The 26,642-nt window shown below is 36.6% G+C and overlaps 1 protein-coding gene across 2 annotated transcripts; it reads right to left on the reverse strand.

Annotated features, from left to right (window-relative positions):
- Window positions 1-1,154: 1,154 nt before the first annotated feature.
- On the reverse strand, window positions 1,155-26,134 carry LOC131029202 (uncharacterized protein At5g01610). Of its 2 annotated transcripts, none has more exons than XM_057959604.2 (4): window positions 26,007-26,134; window positions 25,534-25,693; window positions 12,403-12,457; window positions 1,155-1,738 (listed from the first exon to the last, which is right to left on the reverse strand). In XM_057959604.2, the coding sequence occupies exons 2-4, from the start codon at window positions 25,618-25,620 to the stop codon at window positions 1,359-1,361; spliced, it is 522 nt and encodes a 173-aa protein (XP_057815587.2). In that variant the 5' UTR covers window positions 25,621-25,693; window positions 26,007-26,134; the 3' UTR covers window positions 1,155-1,358. The 2 variants fall into 2 exon arrangements, with proteins under 2 accessions (XP_057815587.2, XP_057815586.2); XM_057959603.2 differs by lacking the exon at window positions 26,007-26,134 and adding an exon at window positions 25,801-25,986.
- Window positions 26,135-26,642: the final 508 nt, after the last annotated feature.

Consider the following 26,642-nt stretch of genomic DNA (forward strand, 5'->3'; position numbering starts at 1 on the left):
AATACATAAGAATGACAATACAATCACTATAGAACTTTCAAAGATCAATCTTCAACTCTCTTTGTCGATTCAACAAACAAAAATGAATGTTCAATCTCTTGGAATGATCTTTTTTTTTTTTTCAATTGAAATGAGTCAAATGAACTTATTTTGGTGTTTGGTATGTTTTAGAGGTAACTTTAAGGGTTTAAAAACTGTTTTAGGACACCCAACTCAAAGTCAAAACTAAACAAAACAAAACTAAAACAGCATAGGGGATAGTGCCTTGGCTTTCTCGAGATTCCCCCTACTCATCACAGGTTCATCCCAAACAAACACAACTTAAAAATTGTGGCTCTTGTCTGAACCTGCAGGTGGACTAGACCAGATCACATATCTAGTTTAAACCAAATCCAGATCCACCCAATCTACAGGCAAATCCCATAAACATAGTATTAATCATTATGGATGCCAGCATTATAATATGCAATGTATTATCATTTTCGATGCCGATCTTACTGTAAACTTCAAAGATTTATTCATACTCAATGGTAATTGAAAAATATTAATTCACAACTATTGCAATTAACCCAGCTTTTAACCAAATCCCACTTGTGACTTACAAAAATTTAACTTAAACAGTCATGTGTAGGCACATTCAATACATATAGTTTTTGCACAGTACAGATGCTAATCACACAAACATATCCGACAAGCTTCCTTTGAATTCAAGCTGATCCATACAAATTACAGGCTTTTTCTATGAGGGTCTTTTGAAATAGATGGCCAGCACCTTTTGTAACTCAGGCAGAGAACAGCGATGTACAATATGAAGTCAACTGATAAGGTCGAGAAACTAATGAGGTCAACTAACTACAAGAACCCACTGTACCAGATACAGCAACAAATAACTAATATTTTAACAGAGGAATCTTCGATATTACAAACTGATCTACAACAATCATATATCCTTTCTAAGCGGAATAGTAAATCTGGCCTCCTCGGTTTGGTGGCATTAAAATATTCGTCAACATTTTTCATATTGTTTTTTTTAAATATTACCTTTTTTTCCATGTTCTCAATCTATTCTGTAGCTATGTGTTTAAGTTTCACGTAATGGCTGGTAGATATTCTGTTAAACAAGAGAAAGCATCAAATGTTGTGCGAACAGGACATTGCAAAAGCTAAGGAATAAGGTTAAATTAAAACACAGGATACGAAAGATGCTTTTGTAACAAATTACTTGTCAATGAGGCCAGCCAGTGCATTTCATTCAATTTTTGCACCCAGAATCTGTAAATTATAATCTTCCGAGCATAGCATATTGACAAATATATTAATAAATATCTACCTATTTTCCTAGGAACATTAGATCTAGCTTAAAACTCATCAACAACTACTCCATCTCGAAGCACCTCATATGCATCTCTTGGCCTTGACTTTTTCACACCTGCAGTGAAATTCACCTTATCTGATCGTGGGCCATCTACTGAAATTGTGGTAACTTTGACCCATAAGACTATTTTAGTTTTCATTCCTTCAATTCCTGTTAGTTTTCCCCTCAGAAGAAAGCCTGACACTCTTGTAGAGTATCGTACAACCGAAGAATCTTTGAAGCCCACCTCACAAACGGAAGGTATATAGACAGTAAGTTTTGCCCTCACTTCATCAAAATCATAATTGGTAGCATTTTGGGGGAATAGTCCTGGGGGAAGATTATAATCCTGTAATAACTCTGACAATGGTTTTTGCGTTTTGCCTGCAAAAATATAGATCGAAATAATCTTTCAGCCCAGAGTTATCCCAAGTTACCAACATACAAATACAAAGGAACATTCCAGAATCCAAACACAACTGCATCTTATGATATATTACTAGTGATGCACTTCATATATTTTAGTCAAAGAAAGAGAAATGTGAAAGCAAATAAGAAAGAGTATTAACACTGTCACATTGTTAAGCAATTAAGATTCATTAAGGCATTTATTAGCAGATTTGTCTGGGAAGATTGACGGACATGATGGGATGTTATATCTCTCAAGTCTGAATTAATTGCAAGAAAAGACAAGTAGCAACCTATCTAAAGGTTTGGGTTGATTAAATCACTTTCCTGAGCTTGAAGTTCTAGAAGCTACACTGAACTGAGGATATTTAACTGAACTTAAACTCTTTGTTGTTGTCACATGTCCAAATGAAATACATTACATATCTGGTTTTGTTCTATTGCTAATCTCTACTAGTACATACTTTAAATAAACAGTTATCTTCCTCCTTCATATGCAAATTGATTGAAGTTCTAGAAGCTGCAGTGAACTTGGGAATATTTAATTGAACTTAAACTCTCTGTTGTTGTTGCATGTCCTTCTAATGAAAAATATTACGTATCTAGTTTTGTTCTGGTGCTTGAGATATTGCCAGTCCCTACTAGTTCATAAATTTAATAAACATTTATCTTCCTCATGCTATTAAAATCAGAAATATATCTTGTTATGTTTGTATTAAAATTGGAAGATTTAGTTATAGTTTGATACTAGCTGCCTTTGAGCTCTTTAAAGTACATCCTGATGCTGTACATCCTGATGCTTGTTTGAGATCTAATTGAATATCATGGATTACTAGACTGTTCTCTTTTAGTTGTCTTACCCTTTGGGTAGAAGCTCTTTGACAATTTCAATTACTCTCATAATTTGTTCTTGTTGCTTCTTAAGTGAAAAATGACAATCTCACCTTTGTTATGGTCAGAATTAATTTATAGCTGAGGAACATGTTGCCATATTTCTCACTTCCTAGTCTCATACATGCAACATTTTCATAGCTCATTTGAATCTGATCTTTTTATACTTCCTTTAGCATAAGATATAGAAAGTTAAGGCCTTGTCCAGAGTGACCTCTTAATGGGATGCATTCTATAATTGATAGAGTTGTTGAAATATTAAAAAAGTCGTCGAATGATCTAACCTGTAGGAGGATCTAACTCGTGTTGGTCACACAAGTTGTTTCTCTAGCGGTAGTCGGACCCAGCATGCCTTCAACAGAATCGACCACTTTAAGCATGAACTTTATGCATATTTCTACATTGGATCCTGTAGAAATATGCTTTTATGACAATTTTATAAATGATTACTTAAATTGTTTAATGCATGGTTAAGCATGTGGGAAGGCCATAAGGGAATTAAATGGGTAACTGAAACTCCAGCAAAATGTAATGGAGGAGACCGTGTCTTCGGAAACAACTGCATCATATCCACTATGGCATGGTTATACCTAGTTTGGCATTTACTTCATCTTTGGTAAGAGGACTCAATGCCTCAAAGGAACAAGGAGAACCCGTGTTCAATAACTGGTAATAGGCACATGGAGCCATAAGTGAACCACTATTGGAAATGGACTGGCAAGCAACTTAAGTGGCACTAACCATATGACTAATGGTCTTACAGTATGTTTGAGATGATCAAACTTCTTTCCTTATTAATATGGTGTGTAGAAGTGGTTCAAAATGCATCACTATAAATCATATATTCCCTCTGCCAAAATAGGTTTCTGTTTAGATATTTCTTCATAGCTTGCTCCATACTCTTCCAATGCAGCTGCTCCCCAGCAGAGTCCTACCCCACCATAGAATTAAAGTTTCCTAGTCAATGAAAAATCATGTAAAGAAGACTGAGTTGTGCTTTCAAGCACATTTTTATAGCTACAAAACATTGTCCTGAAAGAACTTAATAAAATCATGGCACCAAAGACGTGAGTTGCCTCCTCTAGGTAGATAAATCCTAATACTGGTTTGAAATTGCAGCATGCTTAAGCTTGACGTAGAGAATAAGCTACATGAGGAATCCATGCACTTATGGTTTCTTGATTAGAGCACAAACACAAAATTAATCAACAACCATGAGACGCAGTTGGAAACCAACTAAATGTTTGCAATTGCATCCTAAAATGGATTTGGAGATACACAATGATTAGAACCATCTTACCACATTATAATTTATACAATCCATAATCTTCTTAATGCTAAATCAATAAGGATGCCTGTTTGAGAAAAATGTAACATAAACCTCCTATACCATCTAGTCAACACAAGGGCATCCATCATCTCGATCAAATTTAATTGGAATTGAGCTTTCCCCAGATTCATAACTCAAAACTTATTCCCAAATACAGATTCTTGAATGATCTTTTTTCTTCACCTCTGTGGATTTTTGTGAAATCCAACACAACAGCCATAAACTTCCCCAGAATATAACACAAAATTTTCAAATTCAATAAACCATTTTTGGTAGGCTGAAAACTCAGTCAGGAATTCTGAAATACTTCTGTCTGAGAAACTTCTAGAAACTCCTAAATTAAGACCAAAAATTTTCCATAATGCATTTGCCAGACATTTCTGGTTTATCCAATCCTTTCTCCAAGAGTTTCAGAGCTTCTAGCACTATAACTATACTTTCTGAAACTTATAGAATTTCTAATCCCATTTCCAAGAGTTTCTACAAGTCTTTGATACAATCTCTAGGAGCTTCTATAAGTTATTTTCCCTTTCCAATATTGATTCCAAATTTCCTTTAAGTATACCACAAGTTTTTGTTTTTTTCCTAAACTAGCCCCAATTCCAGTAATCACATTCTAAAAGTTTCCAACTGCTTGTTTCCAATTCTTGGCGCAACATATTCGATGATGATGATGATAGCTCTTAACATTTTTTAAACCAAACTGATCTGTGGAACCTCTTAACATGTGCTAGTTTAGAATGTAACATGCCATTTAACTTGGTTGTACAACTTATAATTTGGGTTGCATTTATTTCCATCTTTCTCATCAATCATATTGTCCGTCTCCCCATGGATGGAAGTGTTGTCCTTATGGTTGATTTTGCTGCTACAATCCTTAGCTTTCTCCATGTTTATCTGAACTGAAAATGCTTACAGAAGTAAGGAGATGTGATGCAGTAGCCACAATATACATATGAATGAAATAGAGATGAGTCTAGATATTCTTTATAATATCATTTTATGTATTTGAACATGGTGGAAATTGCCTAGGAGATACCATATACAAGGAATATGACTTGGCATTGCATCCCTCTTGGAAAATTCAAAATATATATAACCCAAAAAAACAAATGACCTGTGATTTGTAGTCCAAATGAAAAATTTGTGGTCTTTATAAGGAGATCCATATTAACTATAATTCCTGAAAGCGGAGTCTCAAAGGAGACATGAAATGTTGAAATCAATAAAATTTACATGCCGTATCCAGAATCCAGATATATGTTACTATTATCTCAGCCAATGAAAATCTAAAACCTTTAACCATGCTATCTTCTCCAATTAAGGTCTCAACTAGACAATGCTCACATAATGTAAATTCTGACATTGCCTTCGTATTCCTTCTGAAAAATATATATATGATTTCAAAATAAATGATACCCAATTTGGAATCTGTCTGATAAAGTTATGCTCTCTGCAATGTATTGCTGCTGTAATTCAATACCACCTGCTTCAATCAAGGAATCACCTTGGCAAACCCAATGTCAGATCTTATGGAAAATTTGGATTCCTCTTGAAAACTTATATGATTTTAAAGACACACACACACAATTCCAAATCAGTATGAGAAAGTTAAGCTCTCTGCAAGGGATCATTTTTGCAAGACCACACTGTCTCAAATCCAAATATGTGAAAGTTGTCCTCTCTGCAAAGTATCAGTCACAATGCCACATTGTGACTAATACTTTGCAGATTGGACAACTTTTACATATATGATAGAGAAACTGGATTCTTGGTGTGAAAAGATATGATAGATATGAAAGATATGATAGATAAACTGGATTCTCTGCAAAGTATCAGTCAACTTTCTCAATCTCAGATATGATAGAGAAACTAGATTCTTGGTGCAAAAAAATATGATTTCAGAAATCAGCATTCAATTATGAGTTTGTGTGAGAAAGTTATGACCTCTATGTAGCGTCATAAATTGTAATCATGTACAATTTACATCACTTTTTTTGCCCCTGCCTTAATGTGACCCATTTTAGCTCTCATCCAAGCCTATTTCCGGCCTTTTACCTCAAAATGATGTCATTTGTTCATGATGGTCTGAACCCCTGCCTCGAGCTGTGTGCACCTTATCCTTGGCCTGATCACCTTGTTTTGGGTGGACAAGGGTGTCTAGAGCACCCTTGTCCCCCAAAACCAAGCCCAAATTTGAATATCCAAGTGCACGCTTCCCACCAGTCAACACCTAATCATGATGCCTCAATTTGATCGTTGGAGGTTGGCCTAATCAAGGAAATACCTTGACAAACCTATATAAGAGCATCCTTTCTATTCATTTTCACATCCACAATTCATCAATCACAAGCATTTTTTATCATCCACCTTCAAGCACTAGCATCCACAAGCATCTTCAAGCATCAAGGCGACATTTCATCCCACCATATCCTTCAAGCATTCTTCAAGATCTATACATCATGGAGGATCAAATTACATCGATCATCATGCAAGCATGTGTTTATGATTAGGTCATTCATGTCTTGTCAGATCATGTTATTGCATCAACACTTGTGACCACATTCAAAGAGCATTGCATCATCAACCTTCAATCATCTACATCAAATCTGAGGTAAAATATTCAGCATTTTACTTCAGTATTTCAATCCAATTGCAAGGATTAATTCCAAACCTAAGGTTTGACCTAGGCAAACCCCTATTCCCAACATCTTTCTCTCTTTCATAAGTGCAGGTTATTGGTTCAAAAGCTATAATTATAGAATTAGGCAAAGTAGATTGAGACAATCAAATCCAGCTTTTGTAGGAGCAAAAAGCAAAGGACGGGTTCACCCCACACATCTATGTCTGACAAAACTTCTGTGGTAGATTCTAAGTAACATTTTGGTTTCAGAAAAGTAACTTTCATCTGCATCTGACATTTGGAGGATAGGGTCACCTGGAGCATCATTTTCCCACATTTTCAAGCTTAGATTCCAATCACAAGTTCTACTTGTTGAAGATTGGCAGCGTCGGTTATCACTTCTAGTCTGAGGAAGACTCATGTGTAAGTGGCCTAATCGGCTAAGATGGAGTGTTGATCAGATTCCTACAGGCCGACATAGATAACATAAAGGTGATAATTATTGTGATATAATAATTATATTGATAGGCATTGATAATATAATTATTATATTTTATTGGGATAATATTTGTGATAATATAATTATTATGATATAATAATTATATTAATAATATTATTATTATTGAGATTATATCATATTATTATAATATAATAATATAATAATATAATATAATTATTGGACCAAAAGTGGTGAACCTTAGGGAAGGGACACCACCAATATATATAATTGAAGTGATGAACACATACAATCAATCAATGGACAATATGTAGATGGGCACCCATATGCAGCAATGAAAAAAAAAGAATCAATACCTGTGGTAAAATCAACATGGTATCAGAGCGGGTATGAAACCCAGGAAAAGGCCCTGATACAGTAGCAACATCTGACGGAAGAGAACAGAGAACGATTACAACGTACAGGGAACGATTACAATGTACACATCCGAGTCATATGCATTCCTAATCACATTCCGACGATTCACGAATACCAGCAATTACAAGGGAAGCAAACTCGATTTTGCCAATACCTCTTAAAGCAAATTGCATTATCATCAGTGAATTCATCTATCAAAGGTGGCGATAATGTTTGTTTCAAACAAGAATCGTTGTGATCAGTGAATTTGCCTAGTGAACTCCCTTTATCATTGTGCGAATGCATTGTCATTTAGGTGGCGGCATTGTTACACCTAGCTACAGCGATTCCACCTTTTAGCGTGATCCAGGTTGCATTGAATTCATAGTCATAGCGACCACTAACATAGCAAATTGTGTTCGTTGTTCCAGCGATTCCCAGTTTTGATCAAGCATTTCAGAGTGAATGCATTTCTTTGATAGAGTTTTTCAGGTTGAAGGCAAACAGATCTTTAATGGCAGATGATAGTCATACTGCATCAGTGGATATTGATTGTTGCAAGGCAAAGGAATCGTTAATGACAAATGATACTCATACTGCATCAGTGGATATCGATTCTTCCAATGCAAAGGAATCTTCAATGGCTGACGATATTCATACTGCATCAGTGGATATCGATTGTATTGCAGAGGAGGCCAGAAAACTATTTATATCTGCTTCTTATATGACAGAGCTACAGTCAGGTTCATTGAGATCTTGTGACTGCAATTCCAAGACGGTGTATATCCGTTGTTTCATAGAGTCGATCAACGCCTATATCAAAAGTGGCTATCCACCACTCCACATTTTAAAGTTGAAGGGTGTAGTTGTCCGCTGACGTTTCCTTTACTCCGTTAGAAGATGCCCAAATTTCTCTTATAATTCCTTGGTAGGAAAATGAAAGCTTCTTAGATTGTAAGAAAAAATAAGTGTTGTGTGACAATGGGCTTCAACTCTGCAATCTTCTTGAGTCGACTTGTTGTGTGGCTCGTATGCACTTTAATTGGTACATGATATCTTGCAATTATAAGGTTTGATGATCGTCCTTCAATGCCATCTATTGGAGATCTGTGCAAGAGGCGATAGTGCTTCATGGCAGATTCTCTATTGGCTTTCCTGTTTAGCCTAAACCTGCGGAAGTTATTGGAGGCTCGCATACACATAGATCTATTGATGGTGGCCCTGTATCCTATTAAAGTATTATCTTATTCTTTGTTGTTTCAAGTCGTTATTGATATTACACTCTATGATATCGCCCGGTTTGTCTATTCTTTCCGGCATCATGTTGGCTTCTTCGTCGCTGGCAAACATTGGTGATTTTGCTGGTAAACGTGGCTATCTCTGTTTCGTTATGTTCAAGCTCATTAATTCATGAGTGATCTTCTTTGAACCCCTTCTTTTTGGTGCAATAATTGGCAGTCCACCTGTGTCGAGTCCTATAGATGTCGTTGTCACATCTAGTTCCCTTGTAGACAATGACAAGCATAACAAAAAAAGTGCAGAAGTCACAGTTGCAAAGGATGGTAATTTAAATCGACGAAATAGTAGCCTATCAGGAATGGATTTGAAGACTATTTCCGATTCAAATAAAGGAGAAAATGTGAATGTTGCCGATTCAAATGCAACTGACAATAATGATACATTAGCTTCTGCTGCTGGTTCTGAGCACAAGGCCTACGAAAAGGAATCGAGTTCTGTGAATGTCCTTGCATCAGCTACAACTATTGTGGACTACAAGGCCACTGCAAATATGATACCAACAGAGGCAACCTTGAACAAGGAGGTCAGAAGGTTGATGCAAGTACTTGGAGATTTAGAGGGAGTCTGACAAACCAACAGAGGCAACCTTGGAAGAGGAGGTCAGGAGGTTGATGCAAGTACTTGGAGCTTCAAAGGGAGTCACATCAATTTTTTTATAAGCTTGGTATGGTGGAGAATGAAGCCCTAACTGAGATTGAGTCTCAGCATCATTGATCTATTTATATCCTAATGCATTATTCTCTTTGAGAGAGAAGTTTAAAGTTTAAACTCTTGTTAATGCATTTCTCCTTGAGAGAGACTTGAGGTGTAAGCCCTTATCTCCACCCTCTGATATGGTTTATGGTGGATGTCATGTGTGTGACACCATGTCAACACCACGTGAGAGAGTCTGTGGTGATTTTCTTGTACTTGTGTGTTTAGCCTCTGGATGAGCCATGGTAAATATCATTGAGGTGATGATCTCACAATGATGAACACTTGTGCATCTCACCATCATTGTGAGGTGATGATCTCACAATAATGGTTGATGTCTCGTGAGGTGATATCTATCGGTAAGCCATAATGGTGGATATCTCGTGAGGTGATATCTATGGATAAGCCATGATGGTGAATATCACGTGAGGTGAAATCTATGGATAAGCGATAATGGTTAATATCACGTGAGGTGATATCTATGGATAAACCATAATGGTGGATATCACAAGAAGTGATATCTATGGATATGCCATAATGGTTGATATCACGTGAGGTGATATCTATGGATAAACCATAATGGTGGATGTCACGGGAAGTGATGTCTATAGATGAGTCATAATGGTTGATATCACATGAGCTGTTGTCTATGGATGAGTCATGATGGTTGATATCACAGTGAGGTTATATCTTCCTTTCCACATATGGATGTAGCCATTGTGGTTAACATCACTATGAGGTGATAAGTTTTGTGCAGCTGGAACTATCCTCCCTAGCTGAGAGGGAGTGTTGAAGATTGGTAGCGTCGGTTATCACTTCCAGTTGAGGAAGACAAATGTGTAAGTGGCCTAATTGACCTAATCGGCTAAGATGGAGTGTTGAGATTTCTACAAGCCGACATAGATAACATAAAGGTTGTGATAATTATTGTGATATAATAATCATATTGATAGGCATTGATAATATAATTATTATATTTTATTGGAATAATATTTGTGATAATATAATTATTATGATATAATAATTATATTAATAATATTATTATTATTGAGATTATATTATATTATTATAATATAATATTATAATTATATAGTAATATAATATAATTATTGGACCAAAAGTGGTGACCCTTAGGGAAGGGACACCACCAATATATATAATTGAAGTGATGAACACATACAATCAATCAATGAACAATATGTAGATGGGCACCCATATGCAGCAATAAAAAAAAAAGGAATCAATACCTATGGTAAAATCAACACTACTCAGATTCCGATCACAAGTTCTACTCATCTTCCTCATTCCAGATCTATGCTTATGTTTACATATCAAATCTAAAACTGCTGATTCATGTCAACTTATTTCAATTTTCCACCTTTAACCCTAGATCTAGCATTTCATTTTTCATCTTTCCATAGCTCATTTTCAACTCTCACAAAGGGAGAAATCAGTATTCATCCCTTGGGAGTGAATCTACTGATTTCACCTCCCGTTAATGTAATTGAGTAGTGAAAATAAGTTAATTCCTTATTTACATAGCTAGACTATTGTATACACTATTTTCACCCCATTACAGTATGCTAGTCTTAGTTCTTTGACTGAACAATTGATCTCTAATATTATCATTATCAAAATGATTTCAAACATGATCCTTCTCTCAAAACACGACAATATGGTCTTGGGAACCACAAGAACATGGGTTGGTTTTAAACGTACAAGAATATTTTATTTTCCTGATATGCTCCTACTATTTTCACCCCATTACAGTATGCTAGTCTTAGTTCTTTGACTGAACAATTGATCTCTAATATTATCATTATCAAAATGATTTCAAACATGATCCTTCTCTCAAAACTCGACAATATGGTCTTGGGAACCACAAGAACATGGGTTGGTCTTAAACGTACAAGAATATTTTATTTTCCTGATATGCTCCTACTATTTTCACCCCATTACAGTATGCTAGTCTTAGTTCTTTGACTGAACAATTGATCTCTAATATTATCATTATCAAAATGATTTCAAACATGATCCTTCTCTCAAAACACGACAATATGGTCTTGGGAACCACAAGAACATGGGTTGGTCTTAAACGTACAAGAATATTTTATTTTCCTGATATGCTCCTGCATCATCTAGGATGCTAACTATTTGCAATTCAACACTGATATACAAGGGAAAATCCAATAAAAAGATGCCCAAAAATTGAAACAGAATATCTCCATACAACTGCTGCCTCTCCAAGCCAAATAAAGCATGTGTGAGGACTAAAATTACAGTGAAAAGATCTCATGCAGGACTCTACAATAGATATGAACATACAGCCCTCAAATTATTGGAACTAGCAATAACTAGTACTACAAATCATAGCTTCAGTAAGTCAAACCTCTGCTACAGAAGAGTGAAATAAATTAAATATTTCTTTATTTGCTTGAGAATAAATCCTCTCTCTCGACGCCATAATCATTCATTATTCAAGGCCAGTTAATAATGACTAAATGAAGGATGATACATGTATACACTTGTATGTCTATATATTACCATATAATATATATGCATCCATATGCAGCCATGCTCTCATACACAGACACATATATACAAATATATTATAAGTTTTAGGTTTATGATGAAGTTTTCACTTGAATCACATAAATATATAGCCTAAATCTAGAGGTTATATACTAGAAAATAATAAATATCAAATATTCTGCATTGATAATAATCATTATTCTTTGTACAATAGCAGCACTTACAGCGAAATGGTCACATTTGAATATATCAAGCATGAGCCCTTATTAGACCAAAATATCCTTTAAATACTTATAACATGCACAAAATATTGACAATTTGAGCAGGAATAAAACCTTTAGACTTTAATACAAGGATGACACAATGCATTTGCACTTACTAACCGAATTGCATCACAATTGAAGAACAAGAAAAGATACCTTTCAGTTTATTGAATATCCATTTTGCTCCTCCTTCAACTGTAGTTGTGAAAGACTGGAAGAACAATACAAATCAATCCATTAGTCATAATAGCTTGAACAGAAAAGTAAGTCAAACATGTGAAAAAGATAAACTTTAACTCTGATGGAAAACCATAAAGTAAGTTAAATGCTTGGTCAGAGAAATTGAAATTTTGCCCTGGAAAGAAATAAAAGACTCGTTAAACATTGTACACAGAATGTAGGTGTAGATATTATATCACCAAATGTCCAATTTAGTTGAGGACCCTTACTCCATATGTGCTCCTTATGTCTACCAAGAAATCTTATAAGTAATAGTACTAAAAGAAAAATAATTGGTTATATACATTCATAGTGCTCTTCAACTACAAACTATTACCCAAACAACACCCACTGCTATGAAAGGAAGATTTGCAGGCAGACATCACCTATGACTATCTTTCTCCCATCTGCATTATAAATCTATTGCTCAGTGTTTTGCTGTCAACCAGAACTTTTCCAAAGCTATGATCATTTAGGGTGAACTCTAGCAGGTTATCTCTTGTCAAAAATCTGCCTTCTCATCTTCAAAGAAAGCTAAGGGCTTTTCAATTTTTTGGGGTGAGAAAATTGTGAAACTCTTGACAGAGGATCTGTGAGAATTCCTCTGTCAAGAGTTTCGGCAAAAGGTTTTTACAGCAATGCAAGGCCCTCTAATCATCTTTATTGACCAGTAACTAGGGGCAAACAGTATTTTCCTTGGGCATAGAGGTGTCTAGAATCATGATTCAAAATCAGGTGAGTGTTATGCAATTCTTCATTTTTTTAATGTTTCCAGTTATTGTTCTATGATTTGTTTATCAGATTCCTAGCTTGAGAAAGAGCAAGCATCTGTCTTCTTGTTAGCAGTTGTTGCACCCACGGTCACAGAGATTATCAGAGGGAGAGATTCTGTCCTGGGCTATGTATGTTCTCGAGGAAAAATTTAAGATCACTTATCTCCCCAAAGAGTTTGCTGTGGTAAAGTTAGGTATCTTCTCCCTTGGTTAGGGATAAGGACTTGGAATCATCTGCTTATGAGCAGAATGGCTTATTAATCGATTTAAAATGCTGGGAGCCAAATCTCTTATTTGAGCCTTCTCTAACTTGTCTCTCTGAAATGTGGATTCAACCATATGAGCTTCCTTTAGAGTGTTGGTATTCAGACCATCTTGGAATATTGGCAAAAGCTTGAGGCAGTTGGTTGAAGTTGATCCTTTGTCTCTGCACATAGATCATATTGTCTTTGCTAGAATTGAGATAAAGATAAATATGGATTTACAGTTTGCCAAAAAATCTGTCTGTCCTCTTCCTTTGGTTCCTGTTATAAAGAACTAGATTACAAGGGCATCCCCTTCTGCTGCCATTCTTGTCGTACAATAGAAACCTTGCTAAGTTCTGCACCACAGGCATGACTCAGTTTATCAAAGCATTGCCAATTCCTGACCAGGTTTTGTGTTAAAGAAGAAGTTGATCTGAAAAATAAGAAAGGATTCCATTTTCCTTAACCATCATTAATGGTTCTCTTCAGAGGATGTTTGTCCCCCAACTCAAAAGCTTTTAAGGATGCTCCTTTTATAAAGGGTAAGTCTGCATTCTCTTTTCTCCCAATACCTAGAGCTGGGGCAAGTGCATTGTCGTTCCCACATCCAGTCTCTCCTTTACCAAAGGGAAACTTTGCTTTTGCAAATAGAAGTTTCAGACTCCTGGAGAGGCAGCTAGTAAGGACTTAGTTCCTGCTGAATGTGTGATCTCCCACAGATCTAGGCAAGGAATCAGAAGATTTTGATGATGGGGGGAATCTGTTTAAAGGCTTGTGAGTAGATTTGTTTGAGTAAGATGAAGGAAGCAGCTGGGCTGAGATGACATTGAGAAGATCTGGGAAAGTTGGGAGGTTTGCAACAATTTAACCTCCAGGAGAAAGATATTGTCAAACAGTCAAAAAAAAGAGAATAAAAACTGTGCAGCAAAGGTTACAGGAGTCTTTCAAAGCAGAGATTGATGCGGGATCTTAGCAAACTATGGATGACTCTGTGACACAGTGTGGGGGTGAGGGGGTTCTCTTCAATGGCTAAATGAAGATTTTGTCACAGAACATTAGGGGGTTTTGTTCCCCTAATATGAAGCATTTCTTAAAATGCCAACTGCTGTTATCCAAACCAGAATTGGTCTTTGTTCAGGAGATCAAACTTGCTTCCAATGAACTTTTAGCTTTCATTTCCCAATCCAGTTGAGTTGAAAGGGGCTAGTGGTCTTTGTTCAGGAGATCAAACTTGCTTCCAATGAGATTTTAGCTTTCATTTCCAATCCAGTTGAGTTGAAAGGGGCTAGTGGTAGATATCTCTACCCAGAGCTTTCAGGGGGTCTTTGTGTTCTTTGGGACCCCCTTAGCTTATGCGTTCACCCAATTGCTTCTTCTTCAAATTGGATGGCTTGTGAGTTTAATTCCTTTTAGGAGGATATTTCAGGTTTTTGCTTGGATGCGTATGGTCCTACCACTCCTATAAGGAAATCATTTTCTTGGGAGGATTTTCCACTTATTTTAGTCTCCTGACCTGGACAGGCTTTCTTACTCTGGTCCTGAGGATAAAATAGGTGGTCGTAATAGAGAAACCATGACCAAATCAAATTTCAGGACTTTCATTGATTCAAATGTGACTAATGATCTTGTTCCTAGTTGGACAAATTTTTGGCTTTTGCAATATTGCAGGGCAGTTGGATAGATTTTCTTGTTTCTCCAGCATGGCTTGTTAATTAGTGAGTTTCTGCATCTTCAATTCTTAATGTTTCTGCAGATCATTTCCCTATTTTGTTGGATATTAAACTGGACTCTATTCCAAATTGTTGCCCCTTCAAGCCTGAAACAATGACGCTTTACAGTATTGATGTGTATCATTTAATGGAGAAATGGTGGAGCAATTGTCCTGTTATGGCCAGTTCTACAATGTTTTGCTTCACATTGCTACAAGCAAGTTGAGGCATATTATATTGTGTCTTAAAATCTAGAACAAGGAAGTTTTTGGAAACATCTTTGTGGAGAAGGCATGGCTGGAAAGAGAAATAGAGGATTTCAACCTCTTTATCCAATCAGAAGGTCTTTCTGACAATCTTACGGCCAAAGAATCTGCTACTTTTCTTCATCTGGAAGAATATTATGTCAAAAAGAAGATCTACAGGAGGCAAAAATGTCAAGTGAGGTGGATAGAAGATGGAAACAGGAATTCTAAGTACTTTCATCAGGCCATGATGGTTAGAAGGACTGTTAATAAAGTTCATTCTATTAAGGACTCCTCTAGAACCTTCATAAGTGAGCTCTCAGCAATTTGTAATGAGACAGCCCACATTTGTTCCTATCTTTTATTTCTCCAGCTGACTTGGGAGAAAGGAGTTTCTCATCCTTCACAGAAAAAATCCCTCACACGATCAACAATGATCAGAATAAGAAGTTTTCAAGTTTTGCACTCCCTTTAAGGTGGAAGAAATTCAGCTGATTTTCTTGCTATCCAGGGATTAAGCTCCTTGTCCTGACAGTTTCCAGGCATGATTTTATCAGGCCTTCTGGAATATTATTGGCAGTAATCTTATAGATGTGATGAAAAATCCAGAATATCTAGAGAAATTTTGAAGGACTGCAAGTGCACCTTTTTGGCTCTCGTTTCAATAAAACAAAAATCCCTCTTCCTTTGGGGACTTCAGACCAATTGCTTTGTGGTTTTCAGTCCTTGTCAATGGCAGCCTAAGGTATCCTGCATGGCGATCCTCTCTCTCCCCATTTTCGAGGCAGAGGCTTTTGTACACCATATCAGTTCCTTGAGAAATCAATCTTTTCTTAATGATGTTAGGGGTGTGAAGAGCACGGAAACCCTTGACCCATCTCCAATTCATGGACAATAAATTGCTGTTCAGAGCAGCCAATGTTTTGGAAGCTTAGACATTCATGTGCATCTTGAGGATCATGAATCAGGTTCCAGTTGTCTAATAATCTGCATAAATTGAGAATTTTTTTCTTCAATGTGGTTCTGAGAGTTCGAATTCATATTAAAGATATTTGTTCTTCCAGGCAGAAACTTGGGATTTCCTTGTGCACATGCATGGCGAGAGATCATCTATAGAAACACTTGATTTTTTAAAATACAGCATAAGTTATTAGGTTGGAAAAGCCATTGACTAAGTATGGTTGGGCATATTACTTTGATCAAATCAGTTATTTAAGGGTTGGGCATATTACTTTGATCAAATCAGTTAATTCAAGCCATTCCTATTTAAATGTTTTTGATCCTTCTGGTTTCAAAAGCTACTCTGAATAAGATAAACAGTAATTGCACAACTTTCATATGGCAAGGCAACTAGAAAGAGAAGAAATTCCCTTCACTTAAATGAGTTAATGTTACCAATCTGCAGTCTCAGGAGGCTCAGGCATTAAGTGTCTTGAGCTTCAGAATTAGACATTTGGGTCCAAACTAGCATGATGAATGGTTATTGACATTAACTAGCCTTGGTGTAGGTTGTTTAGGAGCTAATATCTGGCCTTCAGGAATTATTTCTCTCTTTTTAGATCCTCTCTCCTCCCTAAAGGTTTGGCAGTCTAGAATTTATTCTCTCTTTTAAAAATTTGATTTGAGATCACCTTTCATGGAATACTGGGAATGCATGCAAAGCTCTGTTCTGGGAGGAATCATAGCTGGCCTCCCTTCTCTTAAGAACTCCTTGGCACTAGATAATGCCCAAAACTCTTTTAAACTCTCAATGGGAATCTTACAAGAAGATTATTGAGTGAAAGAAAAAATCCACAGGATTCTATTTTGCACAAGGAAAAAGTTTGATGATCTCCCTTTTCTAGAGAATCAAGAACATTTGCTGAGAGAGAAGCTTCAGCAGATCAGAATACCTAGTTTGCAACTTGATGGTTTTCTGTTTTGGAATGGTAATTCATAGCACAGATATGACGTTTGGTCACACTATTCTTTGTTGCACAACAGAGATTCCCCTCCTCTCCATCATTGACTGGCTGGTCTTATCTGGCATAGTGCAGCCCCTCTGGAATGCAATGTGTTTATCTGGCTGGTTGGGTCAAACAAGATTCTAACCTTTTATAAGTTGCAAAAAAGGGATTTCAATGGTCCGGGGTCCCTCTAGATGCATTATTTGCCAGAGAGATGGAGAGTCCGTTAATCATGTACTGCTGCAATGCCCCTTCCCTCAGAAGATTTGGTACTTGGTGTTGGAGAATCTTAAAATGGTTTTGGTAATTCCAGCTAGCTTGTATAAGCATCTCTGGCACTGACCCAATGGTACACCATACTTAATCTTTTTGTGGACGATTGCCCTTGGCTGCACATTGTAGAGAACTTGACTAGAACAAACCCAATGGATTTTCAGAGATAAAAAGGTTTCGTAGCAAATATGCCACAACAAATCTTTACAGGCACATCTTCCTATGCAAATCAGTCTTTGGCAATGGCAGGGGTTAAGCTTCCTCAGCAAGAGATTAAGATTCTGCTGTCTTGGGACTTGCCTTCTCCCACCATTATTATCAGTGATAACTATAAAGTCTCCAAGCAGATAATCTCCTTCTAGTCCCCAACCGCAAGTGATTCTCTCAGAATGAGTTTTGATGGGACTGCTAGAGGGAACCCAGTGGCAGTGGAAGGTGGAGTGGTGTTTGATTCTTCTTGCGGTTTGTTTGTGAAAGGGGCCTCCTCTGTAGGATTCAAGACAAACAATAAAGCTGAAGCTTTAGCAGTTTTAGAAGGGCTTAAATCAGAAATATCTTCTGCTTTCAAGTGTCTGGAAGTAGAAGGGAACTCCCTTCTAGTGTTCAACAGTTTGACTAAGAATTATATTCAGGATTGAAGATTGATTAGTATTTACTATTATATATGAAACTTGACTTTTAGGTAAATGTTTTCACAAGATAATTAAACACTGCTACAGTGAGAAAACTATGGTTGCTGATTGCCTAGCTAACACATGGGTGGATCAGTTCCCATTTTCTTTTAAGTTCAGCGACAACCCAGGTGAATTGAATTTATTACATCTCTTAAGAGGGGGACGTCCTTGCATCATCAATGGAGGATGAGGCTCAAGCTATTGCTGGGTGATTGGACCTATGGACTTATCACTTTATGAGAGTTGATATTTGTTTAGTCATTCTGTTGGATGATCAGTTGGTTTGTTATAATCACCATTGTGGGAGATTTGGGGCAGATTTGAAAACTCCTAGGCAACTGAAGGTTGGTTTCTATCAAGCAATGATGTTTCATGCTGTGTTTTCAGGTGATTGGGGAAAATTGCTTGGCCAATATCCTCATTAGCGCACTTTCAAGTGATTGAATATATGAGTATTCCCTTTTGCCATAATTCCTTTCTTATGCTGTTACAACCCAGCCTGTGTGGGACTCATCCAGCAAGTCGGTAGAACCTCTAGCAAGTGGGAGGTTTTGCATGGTTTTGGTAGGAAATTAATAAATTATGCATTCCAAAATTAATGATAGATGCTTTTGAAGCATTCAATGTCAGATGGAGAAGCCCATGTGTACAATGCAGGTCTTGTTTGAATCTGTTTTAATCATTTGAAGTTGTGCTAATGTTGGCTTCTATGCTGCCTTTGGGCCTGGCTCAGATCATTTCAGATGGCTGTAGAGAGTCCTTCGAAGGGCAGATTGAGAAAGATTGCCATGGATTTTAGCACACCTGCAAGGTTGTATCTAGTCGAGTGACCTAATCAGGTTTCTCTTGTTCTGTTTCAATATTTTCCAGCTTTCTGGTTTTATCTATACTGTTATAACTTATTCTTATTTGGGAGAGGCCCCTTTAGAACCCTTATTTAGACCATCAGAAAAACCTAACTGCTATAATTTGTTCCTTTCTCATTGTATTATTTTAAACAATCACCAATTTATCCCTAGTGCGCATCATGGTTGCATGCATCTACAACACAACCACCTCTGGCACTTAAAGCATGTAACCATTAACTAGTTCTTGCAGTATGCTTCTAGTCTCTAGACCATGTAACAGCTATGAAACCTGCTATTGTCTAAATTGCACTAATTACTAAATTAGTAACATGCATGGCATTGTAAACCACTATGATAGTATATGCTTGTCTTAATCACATTATCTAGCACAAATAAGGAACACACAAAGCCTAGAAAACCACAGCATATTAAGAATGTAAAACGTATCTGGTGTGGAGCAGTAAGCTCCTAAGAAGGCAAGCTTTAGACTTCTTTGCTCAAATAAAAACTTGCGATGGAAGTTTCATCTTTAAACTCGTGTCTTTTAAAACTTTGCTGACAAAGCCCTGGTTTCTCTCCTAGTCAACAAGGGCAGCAAAGATTTATAGTTAGATTTACAAATATTAAAAGCTCTTCCTCTGCCAAGCATGGCATTTTGTTTATGATTGATCCATTGCAGTGGGAATGTAGACACCCACGACACTCGGAATCTATGCTGCAAGTATGATATAGATATTTACCTCACCTGTAGGAAATGTGGGTATGATTGCATATTTGGTACAAAACCAGTTATTAAGGAAAGGTTTTTTTGAATAGAAGGGCTTAGGGGGGCAAACAAAGGAAAACTCCAAAAAAAATTAACTTTGAACTGCAATGAAAGATTTGATGGAGAGAATGAACCTATCTACTTTGTGCTCTGCAAGGCTAACCCTCAAGAGTGACTTTTTAAAATGCATATAGAGGTCCCGCAGCATCTTTGGAGAGACAAAAGATGGAGAAATGCACAGTGCAAAAGGCAAAAAATATTAGATTGTTTACACGCCCTTCTGTTGTTATGACTAAATACCTCTGCTACAAGATAAATATATCTATTACTAAGTTGGGCATAGATTCCATCGTTCCTCTCAACTAGAAAACTGGTGGTGAATAAAAGATTACAAGGGGTAAAGATCCAAAGAATGGCAGCTCAATGATTCCAAGAGCAATGCATCCAAACAGAGAGGTTTGGGTTGTTTACTTCTTCCCCAAGGCCTAGCAGGTAAGGCCAGATTGAAGAATTCACTGACAATGCTTGTTTTAAATGTCATAAGATCAAGCGGTGCTCCATACCTTGTGTAAAAGAGTTAGAGCCATTAGTTATAGTTTAAATATGGCAATCTCTTTAATAGGTCCTTTGCATTCTAACAAAACTCTTCTGTCAGATACGATGATTATTGGGGAACATGCAGAAAAAATATGCAACTTGTTGAAATTTCTTTTCTTGTTGAGAACTCTTCTGTGCAGTAAGTATCAACTTTGCATAAAGGACATCAATCTCCTTTATGCTTACAAAAGCTTGACTCTTTTAATGTGGATATTGGCTGAATTTATAATGTCTAGACTTTGAAGCTTTTAAGTTTTAAAAAGGAACTTGATACTTTCCAAGTTGCTCCCAAAGTAGAGAACTAGCTCCTTACCTTTCTAGTGGGGGAAACTCTCAACTTGACAACCTTATACAGCCCTTATTTCAAACAAGAAGACCAGCTTCGCCCACTAACAGCCCTTTCAAATTGTCCCGTGTACAGATTATCAAATAACTCCACAGAAGTTAAACCAAGTGTGAGTGTAGGAGTGGTTACGGATGTGAACTGCTTTGGGACTAGGGTGCAACAAGGATCCAAATTTCAGGATTTGGGGAATTGAAGTAGACACAGTTTCTTATATATGTTTCAGTAGAAAATTTAAAAAAATATAATTAGAATTTAGATGCAAAGGTGTAACTGTAAACTACATTTGAGAATTGGAAGCACTTGCATACCAAGAGGATCTAGTAATATATAATACTATTAATAGTCCAGACTCCAAACCATCTACAAGTAGTTCCGGATAAAGGTTGACAATTTGACAGAATATATACCAAAAGTGTAAACGAGAAAAAGGGAAATGTATAATTCACCTAGCTTTCCATTTTCTTTTGGCAACCTGAGCCAGCAAGGCTTTCAATTTCTTCTACCCTCCAATAAGCATCTTTTCCTCTTCCAAAATGGAGTTTCTTGTTATTTGGCTGCCCCGTCCACCATTATTTCATAGTGCCTTCCAGCCTCTCCAGTATCAATATTTCATTGATTTCAATCTCAAGCCTCATGATTTGGGTTATCTCCATTGTCCAACATTACAATTCATCATACCCCTAGGTATTCCAAGTCTTTCCCAATTTTTTGCCAAAAACATGAGCACTTTATTTGATGTTCTTTTCCTGTTACTATTCCTTTATTCTTTCTCTATGATGCCTCAGGTAGCCATGTCCTATCTCTATCTCCATTGGTTATGCTTTATTCTATTACAATTGGCAGGTCTTATACAAGCAATCAAATCAATTGTGCCCTGCAATAGCCCCACTGCAATTGCCCTTTAAAACTTCGGAGACACGAGTGGGAATGTCCCTCCCTCACCCAGTTCAAGTGATACGTGTGTGGATACAATGTAGTTAGCAACTGAAGATTGTCAACCAAATTTAATAATATCAAATTCTTTTGGCTGCCACCAACATATCATTGAAATGGCAGTTATGAGCTATGTCCCAAGGTTTGCATTTTTGTGTTCAATTCCACAAAGAAAAAAATCTTAAGAGTGATCGAATAAAAATCAACGATTAAATTTGAATAATAGAAATTTGCAAATTTTATTCTCTTTTAAACTATTATATTAAATTTAAAATTAAAAAATCTGAATTTAAATAAATTTTAAAATAGTAATAGTTATATAGATTTAAAAATATTACAAGTTAAATAAATTTTGAATTTACATGTAACCTACATAGTAAATATTTTATATATTAATCATGGATATAAATTAAAATATTAATAAAAGTTTAAGAAACCTAAAGGTTTTAAATTAATCCATGAATATTAAATATAAAAAACAGAAGATTTTATTTGTCAAAAACGAGTTTTGGGCGTTAGGCATCAGCCTTACAGAGCCGAAATCGGCCCTGCATTGCAGCGTTCATGGGTTTTTTTTTTCCTCTAGTGAAAAACCATCAAAAACGCTTGCTGTAACAGTAGTATTTTCCACTGGCAAACTGTACGATCGTGTATAGGCAAATAAATGGCGATTTTAAACAAATTTTAAGGGTATTTTAAATGTTCGTTAGCTTTCAAATTTCTATGATAAGATACAGTGAACTCTCTGGCAGATTCTATGGCTCAACGAGGTTTCCCCGCTGTTGGAAAACCATTTACTGACCATGAGAATAAGCTAAGGAGTAGACGCATTGAAAGTGGATACCTGAATCTTTGAATCTTCAAGTTGTGAGTTCTGTCCACCTAGAAGGGCATTTGCATTATCTAATTGAAATGAAAGCCTAGTGTGCTTGTGTTAGGAGCAAAATTTCATTTTCTTCCAGATGGATGAGCCAAACCCTAAATGAAGCCACTCTGTGAAGAATTCTCACACTATGGTGATCAGTTGGCAGAGTTAGAGGAGTTAGCTTCTAAAATAAAAACAACTGGCTAGGCTTCAGAGGTTCCTCCACCTTCAAAGCAAGGTGGAAAGCATGCTCTAAGTGATTGATGGTGATCAGATATTACTCTTTTCTGAAGATGAGGAAACAACAGACACCAACTTGATGCAATGGAATTCATTAGCTTATTGCACCAATGCACCTCCATCTTAACATTTGGGTTATTGAATCAATGAATCACTGCCAGACCCAGTGTCGAGATGCCTGGCGAAAATGGAATCAGTGTGCCAGCTCCTCTCTCTAGCCGAGAGATAAAGCAATTCTTAATAGTTTTGTGATATTTTTCCAACTATCTATGGTGGATTGCTTCGTTGGAACCAGGGGGACTGCAAGCAAGGAGAAGAAAATCTACAGAACTAGAAATCTGCAGTGCAGGACAAAACTTATCTCACACAATCTCTACAAATGGGCAAAATAAAATGAATAGGAATGGTTAAGTATAACCCATATTGGAGAATGGTCATTTAAAAGAAAAGCGAAGAAAGGTTGGAAGACAAAACAAAGTTAAGATCAGGGCCAAACAGAATTGCTTGATTGATTTGTTTTGAGCCCAAAAGGAACCAAAATTCCAAAGTGCAGAAGAGGCTTGATTGCCAACCTTTGACACCAACTGATTTGGCATCTCAGTTCCCACTTACACTACGAAACACACACACAAACAACAGCGAAAATAAAGGGACAACATGTCAAAACTGATTGGTTTATACTCTTCATCAGACTGGGATATTGATGAGCAAAGATGAAGATATTTTGAGGCTGAATGAGGCCAAGTACAAGCATAAAGCCAGAAAGCATCTTTCTTGGTTTATCTTACATCCAATTATAAAGGGCAATAGTGAACTTGAATTGCTTAAAAGAACAAAGATTGATATATTCACGCAAACCCTGGAGGTGTGATAATATTAGATGGTGAGATTCTAGTAAGTTTTGAAGAGTTTCAATTTCTAAAATTTAGAAAGGTGACATGAGGGTGGTCCCCCAGGCTTGCCTGCAATGTAGCATGAAAATGATAAACTTCAAAGCGCACTGTAGTCTTCAAATTTTCATTGAAAGAACAACAGTTTATGATATGATGTGTCTAACATCCAAATGAATGGTGCTTCTCTTTGATATGTGACGAGCTTAACTGTAAACAGAGAGCCTGTGGGTAGCTATATAAGCCCATCATGATATCAAGAAGCAATTGACGTTGAGATTGGTAATAGCATACAATCCCCCAAACGGAGATACCAAACTCAAAAAGAGAGGTGATGATTCTTATGGTTTCTTGTGAGTCTGTATTTGTAAACATTTTGAAATATGCTTTCAGACTAGATTTGGTCTTTAGAGTTCATTTCCAAGATACTGTAAAGCAAACTAGCTGAGTACACCCTGGACCTTCAATCTGTTTGGCAACTTGTGAGTACAGGCAATTGAGAACCATATCAAAAAATAAGTAGCGTTTTTCAATCAAATTCTGCTGTGCACTCAGGCAATTTTTAAGCATACTATCAAGCACTAGTGCATTTTCTTTCAAGTTACCCTTACCCAAAGCTAAATCAAAAAATCAGATCCATGTACATGAATTGTGGTGCAAGTTGTTGTAAGTAAACTTACATAGCTAAGATGTATTTAAACCTTACATTGCTTGGTTTGCATTTTAAACAGGGAATGATGAGTCCACAAATGCAATTTTGGAGTTGAGGACTGTAGTAACAAATCTGAGGGGCGTAAGACTTTATTATTGACCCCCAACAAAACAGATCTATGCAGCATCTATATAGGATGTTGACAGCTATAATTTTTTTGAGGAAATCAAAATAAAAGAAAATGTCTCAAAAAGACTCCTCGCCGTTCAGCCGGGGGGAGTTGATGATGCTCAAGCAAGAATGGGCATTGTTTAGTGAAGGCTAATCAGGAGTATGAACAAAGATGTTGAGGCATTGCCTTTAAAGGTAAAGAGTCATATGCTAACTCTGCTGGATATTTTGGAAGAGACCTCCCACATTACCAGTCTGTAAAATTGAACTAACTTCTCAGTTACTTTTAGTAATGCATGATACATTTCTCCAGAAAAAGAGAAAAACATAGGATGTTTAGATTCTGGATGGACTGAATTCACCGACTACTACTGAAACAATCTACAAAAGTATCAAAAATATTTAAAGCATTTCAGGTAAACGGGAAACTTGAGCTTATTAATGTTGGAAGCAAGGGCCAAATACCTATGCAACAAGAGTATAGGTCTATATCGACGAAAATAGAACTGGGATCTTGAAAACTAAGAAATATACTGCATTTCAACACCAGAACAAAAAGCATTGTCTTAGATTGAATAAATATAAACAAACACTTATAGCAATAGGATTATAAACCTGTATCCTCAGAAATCAAATTGGGATCTTGAAAACGAAGAAGTATATTGTATTTCAAGTACCGGAAGAAACAGCATTGTCTTACATTGAATAAATCTAAATAAGCACATTAACATTAGGATTGTAGACCTGTAACCTCAGAAATAATAATGGGTACTTGAAAAGTAACAAATATACTGCATTTCAAGAACCAGACCAAACCACATTGTTTTGGATTGAGCAAATTTCAAGACACACAGATGCAGGGCTAAAACATTATATGCATAAAGAATGTACCTACATTGAAATCATCTCCTATTGAAGATAGTTCCTTCTTGGCCTTCTGAGATAACCGAAAGGAACTGACTTTGAACAAGGCCTTCTCCATTGTTATCCCACAAATGCACAACAGTCAATGCGGAGATACCCCAGCCTCCGAAGCTCAGCTCGCCACGAGAGGCCTGCATCACATAAAGGTATTGCAGATGATAAGAAAAGCAGCACAACACAAGGAATAAATACAGTGCCTTCTATACATATTCATTTGAGTATATGCAGTGAGATATACGTAGGAATGTTGGAGGTTCTTGGGGTAGGAGCCGAGTGTGAGTCTACACAATCGAAAGGGACACACTCATTATCAAAGAAAAAAATGTTCAGTAGTAAGATTCTGTGTTCATTAATCTAGCTGGAATGGTCCATGTGGGGGGCCGATAATTGACTTTGGCGCTTCTCTTCACCTCACCAACATTAACTATTAAGCAAAAACTTTACCAAGTTGCCTGTCGCGCTTGCTGGCTTTTGCTGTAAAAGAAGGTATGTTAGCTGGATGCGACCTCCAGCGTCTGAAACATGCACCTCAATAAATTGTGAAGAAAAACCAAGATCCTCACTAGGCATGCTCAATTATGATGTATGTGGGCGTACAAAGTATGAGAATCATGTAAAGTAAGTGTAATATTTTGGACAGTACTTTATACAAAAGATAAAAGATTGAATAGTTGAATAGGAAAGGATCGAGTAGTTGTGCACTCTAATTTCGCGCTTCTCAAAATCTTATTTGGAAATTTCAAATCACACTGACTTTTTTACAGCAGCTTACTTGGCAAGTCCCCTGCTTATAACTAAGGTTTCAGGGCCACATCATCAAATATGATGCCACATCAGCATGCTTTTTGCCAAGGTGTCCAAAACAACCCCAAAAAAAGTGAGACCAATAGGCGTGCAAAAGAGACCCCAATAGTTGTGCAGCTGACATGGCATCACCCGATTGGTTACTTTTTACAATATTAGTACATTTCTAGTAGAGTATTCAATGTTAATAATAGAATAAAATGTGTTTATTAGTAAAATTACAATGTATGTGGGTGTACAAAGTATAGAATTATGTAAAATGTAATATTTTGGATA

This window comes from Cryptomeria japonica, chromosome 3 (assembly GCF_030272615.1).
Source record: "Cryptomeria japonica chromosome 3, Sugi_1.0, whole genome shotgun sequence".
In the NCBI taxonomy this organism is placed as follows: domain Eukaryota; kingdom Viridiplantae; phylum Streptophyta; class Pinopsida; order Cupressales; family Cupressaceae; genus Cryptomeria; species Cryptomeria japonica.